Below are 12,740 nucleotides of genomic sequence, written 5' to 3'. Positions count from 1 at the left end.
TCTATATTTAAAATCTATTCCATATATTTTTATTTAAATTTATATAAAATAAATAAATAAATAAATATTGCTTAAATATAACCATAATAACTTTAGTATTTCCAAGTCAAGTATATAAATCTATTAAAAATTTATGATATTAAGGAACATATAACATTTTAGCAAACTGATTTATAAAAAAGTAATATTTTTAATTTTTAATTTTTTTGAATAATGGTTTTTAATCTTATTGAATATATTATGTTTTTGATATTTCTTTATATATATATATATATATATATATATATATATACATATACATATTTTTAAGTAAATAGTTTGGTAGTTTATAAGCTATTTTATTTTATAAATAAGATATAATTATTTATACCATTAAAAATTGTATCAAATTAGATATAGTTTTATAAAATCTATAAGTGACTAAAAATAAGACTCCTATATACATTCCAAATAATCTTTTATTATATTAAATATTTTTGAAGTGTAGAAAATATTTAAGAAGAATGAGATTTGAACATTGTTATAAAGTAGTATAGTTAATTTTAGAAAACGTACATATTTGTAAGCTACTTAGATATAAAACATTTACTAAACTTTAGATAATGTAATATATTTTGGAGAATTGTTTTCTTTAATTATGATTATTGTTTCATAAACAATTACAAAAACACTAGACAATGGTGAAAATTTATTGCATGTTACTGATAGAATTACAAATATTTTATTTAGTACAAATAAATAACTAAATTTAGAAATACCTATTATAGACATACAACATATTATAGCATCTAACACCTTTTAAAACTTTTTAAATCATTCTATATATAAATATATCACTTTATATATATCTCTAGGATAGTCTTAAAATATCTAGGATATTTCATAGTTCTTAGAATATTGTCTATAAGTCTTATACATCACTTTTTCTAATACAAGTTTTAAAACAATTTAAGTATTTTCATGGTCATAGTCTTGTTTCTAGTCTTATATCAAATCTATTTTTTTTTTCATTTTGTATTTCTTCATTTTTTTTCTCCTTATATCTAATGTTTAATATAGCATATGTGTCTATAAATCATTATACTATACATATATATATATATATATATATATATATATATCACTAACTAAAATATATATTTAATATATGTATCTACATTTGCATTTAAGATAAATGTTTTGAATAGTTTGAAAAAAAATGTATATAATGTTTTATAAATATTTTAAAATCTTAACATTTAAATTTTAAAGTTATTATATGTGAAAAAAATTATAAATAAATAAATAATTTTAATTTTTTAAAAATTTGTAGTCAATAAAAGTTTTGTGTTACTAAAAAGATACTAAAATTGTTGTTAGAGAAGGAAATTGAAGTAACAATATTGAATTTCTTTAATTTTTAAACTAGTAAATTTTTAAAATAAATATTATAAATTTCTATATTTATATTGACATATAAGATTTAAGAATATATAAATGTTTTTTAGTAATATTTTTTGAAAAAAATATTTAATCTGCACACAATGAAACTTCTATTCTTAGAATTTAAAATTTGATTTGCTCTTAAATAAGATGTACAAAATTTTAAACTTAAAACATTCAAGACATTGAAATTTTAAATAGTAATAACACATTTTTTAATGGAAAAAATATATATGTATCCTAAAATATCTTATATAGTAGATTATTTACTGAAGTGAATAACACACATACTAATATGGATGATAGGTTGTCTTAGATTCACATAAGATTAATAAGATGTGACTTTTGTGCACACCTCCAAAATTCACATAAAATACTCTTTATAATATTGAAATTATTTATTCTTTATGTTTCAAGAGATGCATATTGAAGCAACTTTACTTTAAATTGTTTGAATAGAAGTGGGGCCACAATGTACTTGATGAATTTCTGAACGATCCTAAAATTGTAACAAATGGCAGGTGGTACCCAAATTTGCAAAACAATTCTAAAAAAAAGTCCAGCAATTTTAATTCCAACTGTAAAATCACCACTGCGACACTTGGACAAAGATTTTTCCTACCTATGTCACAGAAAACAAACAAACCTACCTCAGTGTTATTCTCTTCTTCAGCATGTCCCAATTTATTTATTTTTTTCAAAAAAAAATTTCTAAAGAAAACAAGAAATTAACTTCTGATGAAGGTTAGCTTTTTACCAGCTGAGACTCTTACAATGAACAGGTCTTGCTCACTTTCCGTGTGTTTTCCTTTACATTGCTTGGATTGTCCATATGTACGTATGTACGTATGTACATATGTATGTATGTGTTGTGGGTGGGAGGGTGGGTGAGTGAGTGGGTGGAGTTAGGGGTACAGAAGAGACGTAGGCAGGCAGGGAACAGTGACTATCGATGAATAATGATACGTTTGGATGAATGAAGACGAGAGGGATAGATGGATGGAAGGGCTGCCGAGTGGGGGCGGGAGACAGGGAGAATGTATGTCAGAACGTGCTCCCCCATGGCGCACTGTGTCCGGTCTGCCTGCTCCCTGAAAGCCCGACAGCCTGGCCCCCCTCCCAGACTTGGTCCTCCCCCGTCCCGCGGTCACCCACCCCCTCCTCCACCCGCGGTGTTACGGATCACCGCACCTCCTCCTCTATCGGTTCCCCCATGCCCATTCCCGTGTACGATCTCACGCCCATTCCTATCTCTTCCTATGCGCGTTTCTCGCCTTTGGACCCAACTCTCGTCTTCTTCTTCTGCTCACTTACATTTGAGAATCCTGGTTCTGCAAATGTCGTCAGATGATTCTCCCCCCCAGATCCCATGCTCAGAGGTTAATGCGATTGTTGGAGTCCAACTTGTCCGTTCCGTGCTTGTGTGCAGCGTGTGGACCGAGTGGATGAAGGGATTGTTTTTGCTGTGCCGGGGAATGATAGATAGACAGCCTTTAAAGCCTCGAAGCCGTTTTGTGACCCATGCTTGGTTTCAGCTCAGGGAAGGAAAAAAAAAAAAAATGAGTGGATAATCCAAAAGAATGACAGCATAGGAAGGGGTTGGGTCTTTCTGATGGTTGCTGGTTTCTGTACTCTCTCTCTGTCTGTCTTTCTTAACCAGGAAGAAGTGTAGGCCATCGTCGGCCACTTTTCTTTTTAAGAATCTCCCAACAAACCAACCCTTTTCACTGTGGAGTCAATTCAAGTGGGTTGTTACTGACGATGACGTCAATGTTCAAAACTCCCGCATCAATGAGGGCCTTCTAACAACTTCCACATCAAGAAGCCTGCGTCTGAGGGATATCGAGGAATCATGCATATATCTGATGGTGGGTAATACTTCTATTCATGGGAAAAAATAATAGGGAACGTACATTTGGGCTGTCATTAATGGTGCTGCTACAGTACGCCTAATCAACGCATTTTTTTTATGCATGGTTATAAATATATGCTATATATGTAAGCAAATGTAGTGTACTCTAAATTATCTTATTGATGAGATTATAACCGTGAATCAAAACATTGATTTATTCTCATTCGATACGAGAAGCATCACCTCGATCACCAAATATAGTCATGTATGATTAGTTTACATGTATTAAAACACACAGATATGTGTGGCTTTCGTGGAACGATCTTTTGTTGCATGAAACATTGTAACAGTTCTCAACAGTTTGTCTGTCATACTCGAAATTTGCACAACATTTCTACACCTCACAAGATCGTTGCGTAAATCAGTGAGTACTGTCTGGAGGGAGGGTCACAGACACACAGGACCCTTTATTATTATTGTTATTATTATTGTTATTATTATTATTATATTTTGTTACCAATGAAAGGATTAAAAGATAGAACTTGTGATACTAATGGATGGGGGAGGGTTAGTTTTTATTATGTACCAGATCATAGCAGCAGTTGAAGAATGTGCTCTGAGCATATCCTGTCAGCTTAATTTGTTGAGATCGGGTTACAGATGTCACGTCAACAGGCGCTAACGTACAAGTAAAGGAAAAGGAAGAAACCAGAGAGATGAGCCTCGGTCACAGTTCACACTTTGCATAGAAGTGCTGGAATTATTGAATGTGTGTTGCCTGCAAGAGGACCGATGTTGCCAGTGCATGCCACACGGCAGCAGCGATAAGATCACAGTCACCAGCTTCGAGAGGGTACTAATCACGTTCAATGCCTGATGGGTTTTAGTACTGTCCTTTCCTTTGCCCTGTCTGGGGGACGTCCTCGGCCTTAACATCAGCGGATCAGCAACTTAAATAACACCTTTTATTCCTCTGCAACGTGCGAAGAGAAACTGAGAGAATGATTTAGGGAACTACAGGAGGTGTTGACATCGGTGGCAGCTCTGAAACTCCCACTGAGCTGTGATGACAGGACGAGACCCTCGCCATGGGGAGTCACAAAATCGGCGATTACTAGGTACTGAACCATTGGAACAGAAGACATACCTGTGGGCGGGTGAAAATCATATCCGCGATCCCTGTCTAGGGATTTGAAGATTGAGTTGTGCCTCATAATACCAAAGAGAAGAGGCGTGTCGGCAATACTGCTGGTGAGTTGTAGCTTAGGCTCTAGATGAATTTGAAAGGCAGTGGTGGTTTTTAAAGACAGATAAGTATATGTGCAAGCAAGAGAATGAAGATGGTACCTAAGGAGAACGTGGTCGTCTGGACTCCACCTGCAGCTGTTCGTGTACATGCGTAGGTATGCGCGCCACACATGAGTGTGCGAGACACGATCGCTCATCAATGGTTGCTAGTTTCCTCCTAAAGTAGCAATTAGAAGATTTCGTCGCAGGGTCCAAGTATTCCGATGAGAGAACCGTCCGAGGTCGACGCAGTTGTAGCCAGTTGACAGCGAGTCTACAAAAGATATCATTAACGCATAATTTGTCACTAGTTGATTCATGCATTGACGAAATTATAAACACAGATGTAATTAATGCACGAATTGTAGGAAATGCAGCAACGAAATAGAGGTTGAAATCTTTAAAAGAGAGAAGTCTGTCTGGCTCCAACTTACTTACTGCGAATCGTTCACAAAATGAAATGTCACTTTAATTGTCAAAATGATAGTAACAATAATAATAATAAAAAAAACAGATGTTTTCGATTCCACGAAGACATGGTGAATGCAACGGTGCATATGAACAGAAACACGATGGCATTGTGTAAGTAACTAGGTCAACAGACAAATAAATGAACTCTCATAAACTCGAATGAATGACTGGCTGTGTCTACCTGTGACATGGGAGCAATCTCATCGAAGCACATCCGAGGCCAAGGCTTCCACATCATGCTCTCCCACTCCATCATCTCTGATTATCCTCTTCTAAATGAGGAAGGGCGCTTCACTTCTGTCTAAAACGGGCGCAGCACAAACGGAAGGTCCATGATAACTGCGTAACTATCCATAACTTCTCTTCCCCATGGTTCCTCTTCATCATCGAGATAGGACGAACGGCAACTAAATCGTACTCACATGGATCTATCTGAATTTTGAGATGACATTTTGCTACTTGCGATCAACCAAGAAGATAAAATACCGAATACCACACCGGAATACCAATGGACGTTGCTGCACCGCCCAGACTGAGTCGTTCATATATGCTTCAAGGATATCCGAGTCCTTGGGCATTGAGGATACCTGGGATACTTTATTCAAAGACATTAGAAAAATTTGTTTTCATGTCGAAGACTCTAACAGAACCATTTCTTGCGATTCCTGTGGGTAAAAAGGAGCGCAAAAAGGTGGCTAGATTTGATCTCTTCACATCACTGATCGAACGTAGAATCTGCTGCTTCTGTGCTCTTTGTTAATTCCAAGGAGGCATCGGATGCGACTGATCCTGCTAGAAGAAGACTTATTTAAGTTTTCTTTTTCCACTTTTCCCGTAGGAAGACCTCGAGTAGCAAGAGGAAAATCTTGATCTCTCGCTCCATCGCTCGGACTATTTAATTTTTACGATGTTGTAGTTATATTCGAATATACCCTAAACTTTGAATCCTCGAGGAGTGGCACTCAAGAAGAAAAGAAGACGGTAAAGATGTTGGGAAGTTGTCAGGTAGAGCTTGGATAGATCCCAGCTACACAAACCACCAATTACCCCAATTCTCAACGTTTGCAGCACACGAAACAAGCCATATTATATAATTTGACGAATTTCAGAGCATGGGATTCTGATCTGAGAGATGCTGCAACGAAAACGCGTGCCAACGTGCGCCTCTGCGGTCCATCACGCAATCGGAACACACCCTGGACAATGGTATCTCTCAACGTGAATGCTGAAAATGGAAGGCCTGTAAGGATGGAACGACGCTTTCTGCATCGGCCGCGACACCGCTCACATTGAGGACCGGTAGCTCATGGTGACGATCTTACCCGGGTTAGGTCAATGCAGCATCGTCTCCCTCAATACCCGGATAAACAGCGCTATGTGGTTCATATTAACTTTTTGGGCCAGGAGAGCCAGAAGATGATGACGAAGTAGAAAGAAGATTGAAGTGGAATCCTGTGACGAGAAGTAAACCCAAATTCGGATTCACGAGAGGACATTGGCCATGGCGGTCATGGTTTCGCTCTCTCGTACACAATTGCTACGGCTCTCCTCACTACAAGCGCCGAATGTGCCCAATTCCAGGAAGGTCGACATTTGCAGGTTGTCTGTGGGCAAGAGCCGAAGCCGGGGTGGCATTTTGAGGTCGTCAACATTGGTGGCGGAGTCGAGGATCTCAGGGATTGCGAGAGCGAGCTCGGAGCAGTGGGGGGAGGGAGCAATGGCGACTGCAACAGCGGGGGAAGTGGCAGCGGGAGTGATAGTGGGAGCTGGGCGCGTGGGGCAAGCGTTTGAGAAAATGGGCGGGGGTCGTGACATCGTTGTTCGGCGGGGCGAGACTGTGCCAGAAGACAGCGCGGGACCCATTTTCGTGTGCACTCGGAATGATGTTCTTGGGACTATTGTGGACGCCACTCCAGCGTCCCGGCGGGGAGATTTGGTGTTCATTCAGAATGGTATGCTCGAGCCATGGCTTGAAAGCAAAGGATTGGGGGATGCAACGCAGGTATTGGTGTACTTCGCCGTGGCGAAACTGGGCGATCCCCCTTTGGACGGAAAGACGGACACGAATCCTGAGGGGTTGACAGCGGCGACGGGGAAATGGGCAAAGGCCACGGCCGCGCGACTCCACTCTGCAGGGCTTTCGTGCAAGGTGCTGGACGCGGAAGAATTCAAGAAGCCAATGCTTGAGAAATTAATCTGGATATGCGCGTTTATGTTGGTGGGCGCAAGACATCCAGGTGCAACGGTTGGTGTTGTTGAGAAGGAGCATCGGAAAGAAGTAGAGGATCTTATCAATGAGCTCGCAGGCGCAGCAGAAGCAGAGAAGCAATTGAAATTCGATGCTGGCATTGTAGATCGACTCTGCGCTTACGCGCGCTCAGTTGCGCATTTTCCCACGGCTGTGAAAGAGTTTGAGTGGCGAAATGGTTGGTTCTACGAGATTTCGAGGCGGGCTTTAGAAAGTGGGAAGTCTGATCCGTGTCCTTTGCATACGGCGTGGCTAAAAGAAATTGGAGTCGTCAAGTCTTAGGTTGCAGAGGATTTTTCTTTTGAATGTGTTCAAATTGATTGGATACTTGTTCCGTCTCAATCTCCATCCATGTGCTCTATGTGATTGCATGGCTTCGACTTATCCGCTAGATTGCAATTAGGAGACAATTGCGAGAATTCTAGGTTGCTATGAGGTTGCAATTGCATGCTTCATATTCGCACTGTAGACTATTTCTAATGCTGTGATACATACCGATGTAAAATCGACGAACTGGACAAGATTGCGAACTATGTGCATGTTGTTGAACTTCGAATTCACATGACGCATGGATACTTTGGTTCCCTAGAGAGTGCCTCCTATTAAGGTGAAAGGCTGCACAGAATATTGTTCAGAACTGGGCTTGATCCACTCACCTCTGCCGTTTGGGTTGTGGTTTTAATGACTTGAATGTCGCCGAGTTGGGTTTATTTCAAAGCTGTAAATGCTCCACCGCTTACTCATTAAGATTCGTGTACAAATTGCGTACTCCGTGACGCATGCGGATTGTGAGCGTCTCAGTGCATGGCATGATTCCCATATCAATAGGGTTGATAATATTAGCTTCAAGTACAGGAAATAAAATAAAATAAAACAAAACGCTGTCAAGGAAGAGTAGATTGTTTCTCTATTACATTGTGACGTACTTATTTCATGTTTAAGTGGCTATTTCTTGACGTGTGATGAATTTGTAAAAGGAAATCAGAGTATACTTTACAAAAAAATTGGAGTACAAAATGGGTACATACTTGACACGATTTCAAAGTTTCTACGTGAGTACGAGGGGATTCAGCGCACTCTCTATGTAGGTAATGAGCCTGTAACCCTACTGCAATATACATGCTTCTCTAATGTGACTGCACCGTCAAGCCACCATTCGCAGATAATTGTGGGTGGTTGTGTTCGCCTTCATATGTGACAATTAACATCGTTGGATCTTCCATGGATCGCTCAACGTGTTTTCTGGCTGGACATCCGCGTATGCTGCTGCACTTGTAGTATCCTCTGCAAAGCACAAGACAGTTACACAGTCGGTGCCCATTTCTCGTAATCAACACTACAGTAGATGAAAAACACACGAAATCAGCAGTAATTCACGGAAAGAAGTAGGGACTAAGTACCTTGGGTGCGGTGATCCCTTGATAGGCTTCTGGCCATACTTGCGCCACGAGTAATCATCCGGAGGTATGTCAGCTAATTTGCTGCTGATTGCTCTCACCTTGATTGTCCTCTTCAACCGCAATTTCCTGTCGAGCATATTCAATTTCAGAAACTTTGTTACCTCCAACATTCCAAAGTCCACCATAGCTGCTCAAACACTAAGCAGGTAACAGAGCAGTGAAATGTTCATTGTTGCACTTGTTATGGTTTGGGGGGCAAGATATGGCAGGGATAAAATATGCACCTGCGTTTCGAGCAATGGCAGCGGCCAAGGATTGCACATGTTGCGCCATTTTCGTCAGATTTGCCAGAACACCTTTTCCTGGAATTTGACGCCTGGGGGCGCGGAGGCAACGGCGAAGGCTGTTCTAGTGATTTGCCCGTCTGCTGGCTGATCCTATCCACGCTCATGTTAGAGAAGGACACGGTGGTCGCCGATTCCGGAGGCCCCGAATTCAACGAACTGTTGCCAGGGCTAGGGCCCTTGTTGCTCACATCATGCTTATTATTGAAAAGATTTGGTGGAAGCACTGGCCGATACCCAGCAGCTAGTGGACGTAATATATGCTCTGGAAGGCTTTGTTGCATTGGCCCCTGTTGGACACTATGCAGAAGGTGGTGAGCTTTCGGCGTGGGGTGGAGTATACTGTGGGTTGAACCGCTCGGGACGGATGCCTCGCCAGCTGAAGTAGGGGAGCTTTGAGGAAATACCTGACCAATAGAAAAACGACATCCCACCAGAAATCAAATCGTCAGCAAATGATCTCAAATGATCAGATGCTTTCAAAGACCCAGTTGCAGGCGAAACTTTGAGCCTTCCGAACTTACATGGATCCAGATGACTGGGACATACCTGGTATAGGATACGCTGAAGTTCAGGCGATTGCGGAGGTTTTGATGAGGCTATCGGCGTGAATGGGGACGGGGACGGGCTGGCATGGCCAGAAGAGACGGGTCTATCTCTTGGCTCCAGCACCTGCGCATTATCCGTAAAGAAATTTGAGCTTTCTAAAAATACGCCTGCGCATCCCGTCACCGTAGAGTCACGCGCTCTCCTACGAAACCTTGCGTGTCCAGTGCGACCCAGTAAAGACACGACCTTCTGAAATTTGGATATGGCAGCAGTGGCGATTGTGTCACATTCCTCATCTACTACTGCGGGTTGCGCATGCGTGAGGGACTGAAGCAGTCTCCGCGCGCTCTCTATTCCCATTCTTGCAGCTTCCTTAACTTCATAATCTCTGTCTCTCTTCCCCAAAGTAATGCTATAATCTAAAACCTCCATGGCACCCATCTTCACCAGAGTAGGAGGCAGGCTAAATCTGCCGGAAAGCTAGCAAACCCAGTTCCAATTTCAAATGTTATTGGCCAGCCTCGTTTTCGATCGTCGGCCTACTCTCTTGAATAGCTGAACGCCATGTCGTCGCACATGTGAGGTCTGCAAATACAAGCCAATAATCCAAATCCATGAACAACATGCGCGTCATTACAGCAACAATCTTCAAAGCTGCAAACATTGCACGAGTGTACAAAACCTCTGAGTCAAGAATCTAGTAAGCTGAACAGAGCACGAAGAAATTCCTTTTTTTAAGTTCTACTTCTCAAGTTCGATGTTCATTTGCAATCTCTAGCACCCGCAACATCGAAGCATGAAAGTTGAGCTACCGCACTGTGTCTCTCCCTATCAATCAAAAACGAAACTTGCAGCACGACATAAAAGAACTTTAACGGCAAAGAGTCTTGAAGCGCAAAAGGTGACCGTTGCTTTCAAACCCATTTTGCAAAGGAGTATCTGAGGCCTACAAATGATTCAAGACTAACAGCACATCATGTACAAAAACCGTTACAGATCACGCTTGCAACGAAATTTCACTTCAAGGCACTACTCTCACCTGCTCACCCTAAATGCCACACCACGCCTTCGTCCACACACAGGAGGAAAAGCCAAAATTTGAACCGCACCCGGGGAGCTTATCAAAGCGACTCGCAATCCCGCAACCCACCCACTACACACAGCCCCACTCGCAGGTCCTAATCATGCAACGCCAACTTTCTCTAAAATAGAAACAAGAAAATGCATCTCAACACGGTGCTTGCTTCTCACAAGCACCCGTGCCAGGAACCTTCGAGGCTACTACTACGTCCTCCCCCCGGGATCAAATTCCAACCCACGACCTCCACCACCTTCTCACCCTACAAATTAACACTACAACCCGAAAAAAAAAAAAAAAAAAAAAAAACACAAACACAAACATGCAACAACCCCACTGCATGAACCTGCAGAGTGTACCCACTACAGCCCTTCTTCAGCATAGAAACAAGGCAGGAGAATGCTCGCAAAGAGAATGAAGGCAGGCAGATCGTGGATCGGAAAAAGCAACAAGCCCACCCGGCATTTAAGGCATTCCAGGGAGAGAGAGAGGGGGGGGGGGGTTATTCTCCCGTACCGCAGCCCAGCCAGCCAGCCCGGTTGACCGCTCTCTCCCCTACTACGACGAGCTGGGTGGGGTGGGCCAACTCCTCGCCCAGGCAAGGAAGGAAGGTGGTGGTGCCATTCAGTGAGTGAGTGCCGGGGCCATTCTGTAAAGATAGTAAGTCTGATAGTCAGTGGGTCAGACTGAGAGTCAGTAAGTCAGTCTTCCACATGTTGACTTCCAAGTAGTAATGGGGTGGGGGGGGGGGTTGAACGTGTGTTGGCTGGAAGGTGTATGTATGGAAGGAAGGAAGACCCACCCGGGTAGGTGTATTCTTTTGTTTCTTTGTTGCAAATAGTATTCGTGTACAGGTTACCAAATGTTTGAAAAATATAAGAGTATATATATATAAAGAGAGAGCGAGTTGGAGTAGGTGTGTGACTTTTTGTTTTTTTGTTTTTTTATAGAAAAGCTGTATATTTCGTAGTATGAGGTTTTTTTGGATTTTAGAATTTTTTTTTTTTTTTTTTTTTTTTTTGATATGGATGTTAGGATTCTAGATGTTGTAGGTAATGTGTGTGTAGATTTGAGTAAAAAAGGTTTAAGTGTAATGTTGGTTAGAAACCAAGTAGGTTACAAAGATGCATTTTAAATTATGCAATTGTTAATCACATATTGTAAGGTTGAGCATTTAATGAATTAAAAGATTCAATCATTACGAGTTTTATAGAATGTGATGCGATAACTTAGATTGTAGAACATTTAAAAATAAAATTGAGGGTTGATATGTTCCAGCACACAACTAATAAAAGAAAGAAAGAAAGAAAGAAATGCCAAAAGTAACTATGTTAATAGGTTTAAATTTTAGTATTTTTTAATCAAATTTTAGAAGGTTAGAATTTTTATGTATAAATATTCATGTATATACTTATTGAATATCATCAACTCTTTTGAATTTATTCTATAGAATAACTTGCAATATTTTATTCATCTTAGTGTATACATTTGATTTTTAAATTTTTTTTTGTGTAGTCATTTCTTGCTTCAATCTTTTCCTTATCTAATACATGATATATGATGGAAATAATAAAAAAATAAATATTTTTATTTATTTATATTAATAAATTTAACAAAAAAAATTTTAAAATTATTTATATTTAAGAATAACTAAAAAAAATTAAAGATAAACTTAAAATTGTTTTTAATATATGTATTAAAAAATGTATAATTCACCAACCAAGATTAAGTAAGCTTATTAAGATGGAAAATAAGATGTTGTATTCAATTACACCAAATGAAGCAAAATTAAAAACTAATAGCTCAAGAATATATTATATAATATGAGTTTACAGTAGTATATATAAGAGCAAGTATATAATTCTTTTTATTATCCTTTCTTCTTTTATTTGTAGGTAAGATGAAAGTCAATTCATCAATTTCATTTGTAAAATATGTTTCTATTAATATCAATAATATTAAGAATAAAATTAGATGGATCATCCAAAAAAATTAAGATAAATAGATTAACTAAATCTTAGATTTTGGTAATATGATTAATCAAAATAAATCAAAATCAAGAAAACAATAATTGTTTTAAAAAAGTTTC

At 39.6% G+C, this 12,740-nt stretch overlaps 2 protein-coding genes and 1 long non-coding RNA gene across 4 annotated transcripts; 1 reads left to right on the top strand and 2 right to left on the bottom strand.

Annotated features, from left to right (window-relative positions):
- Positions 1 to 3,557: 3,557 nt before the first annotated feature.
- On the bottom strand, positions 3,558 to 5,350 carry LOC149989980 (uncharacterized). The gene is made up of 2 exons (XR_016506152.1): positions 5,214 to 5,350; positions 3,558 to 4,835 (listed from the first exon to the last, which is right to left on the bottom strand). It is a non-coding gene; the product is annotated as an uncharacterized LOC149989980 (long non-coding RNA).
- A 930-nt stretch (positions 5,351 to 6,280) lies between these two features.
- LOC112287209 (uncharacterized) lies at positions 6,281 to 7,813 on the top strand. The gene has a single exon (XM_024529989.3). It carries the CDS (start codon positions 6,534 to 6,536, stop codon positions 7,560 to 7,562), a length of 1,029 nt encoding a protein of 342 aa, XP_024385757.1. The 5' UTR covers positions 6,281 to 6,533; the 3' UTR covers positions 7,563 to 7,813.
- Positions 7,814 to 8,247: 434 nt separating this feature from the next.
- On the bottom strand, positions 8,248 to 11,090 carry LOC112287203 (putative WRKY transcription factor 11). Of its 2 annotated transcripts, none has more exons than XM_024529975.3 (5): positions 10,613 to 11,090; positions 9,574 to 10,158; positions 8,965 to 9,431; positions 8,681 to 8,806; positions 8,248 to 8,564 (listed from the first exon to the last, which is right to left on the bottom strand). In XM_024529975.3, exons 2-5 carry the CDS (start codon positions 10,012 to 10,014, stop codon positions 8,408 to 8,410), a joined length of 1,191 nt encoding a protein of 396 aa, XP_024385743.1. In that variant the 5' UTR covers positions 10,015 to 10,158; positions 10,613 to 11,090; the 3' UTR covers positions 8,248 to 8,407. The 2 variants fall into 2 exon arrangements, with proteins under 2 accessions (XP_024385743.1, XP_090111587.1); XM_090255461.1 differs by having other exon boundaries at positions 10,621 to 11,090.
- Between the last annotated feature and the right edge of the window lie 1,650 nt (positions 11,091 to 12,740).

The sequence above is a fragment of the Physcomitrium patens genome, chromosome 1, assembly GCF_059467195.1.
Source record: "Physcomitrium patens ecotype Gransden chromosome 1, ASM5946719v1, whole genome shotgun sequence".
Lineage (NCBI taxonomy): Eukaryota > Viridiplantae > Streptophyta > Bryopsida > Funariales > Funariaceae > Physcomitrium > Physcomitrium patens.
Note: the sequence above shows the minus strand (reverse complement) of the source record. Positions and strands in the feature narration are given on the sequence as shown.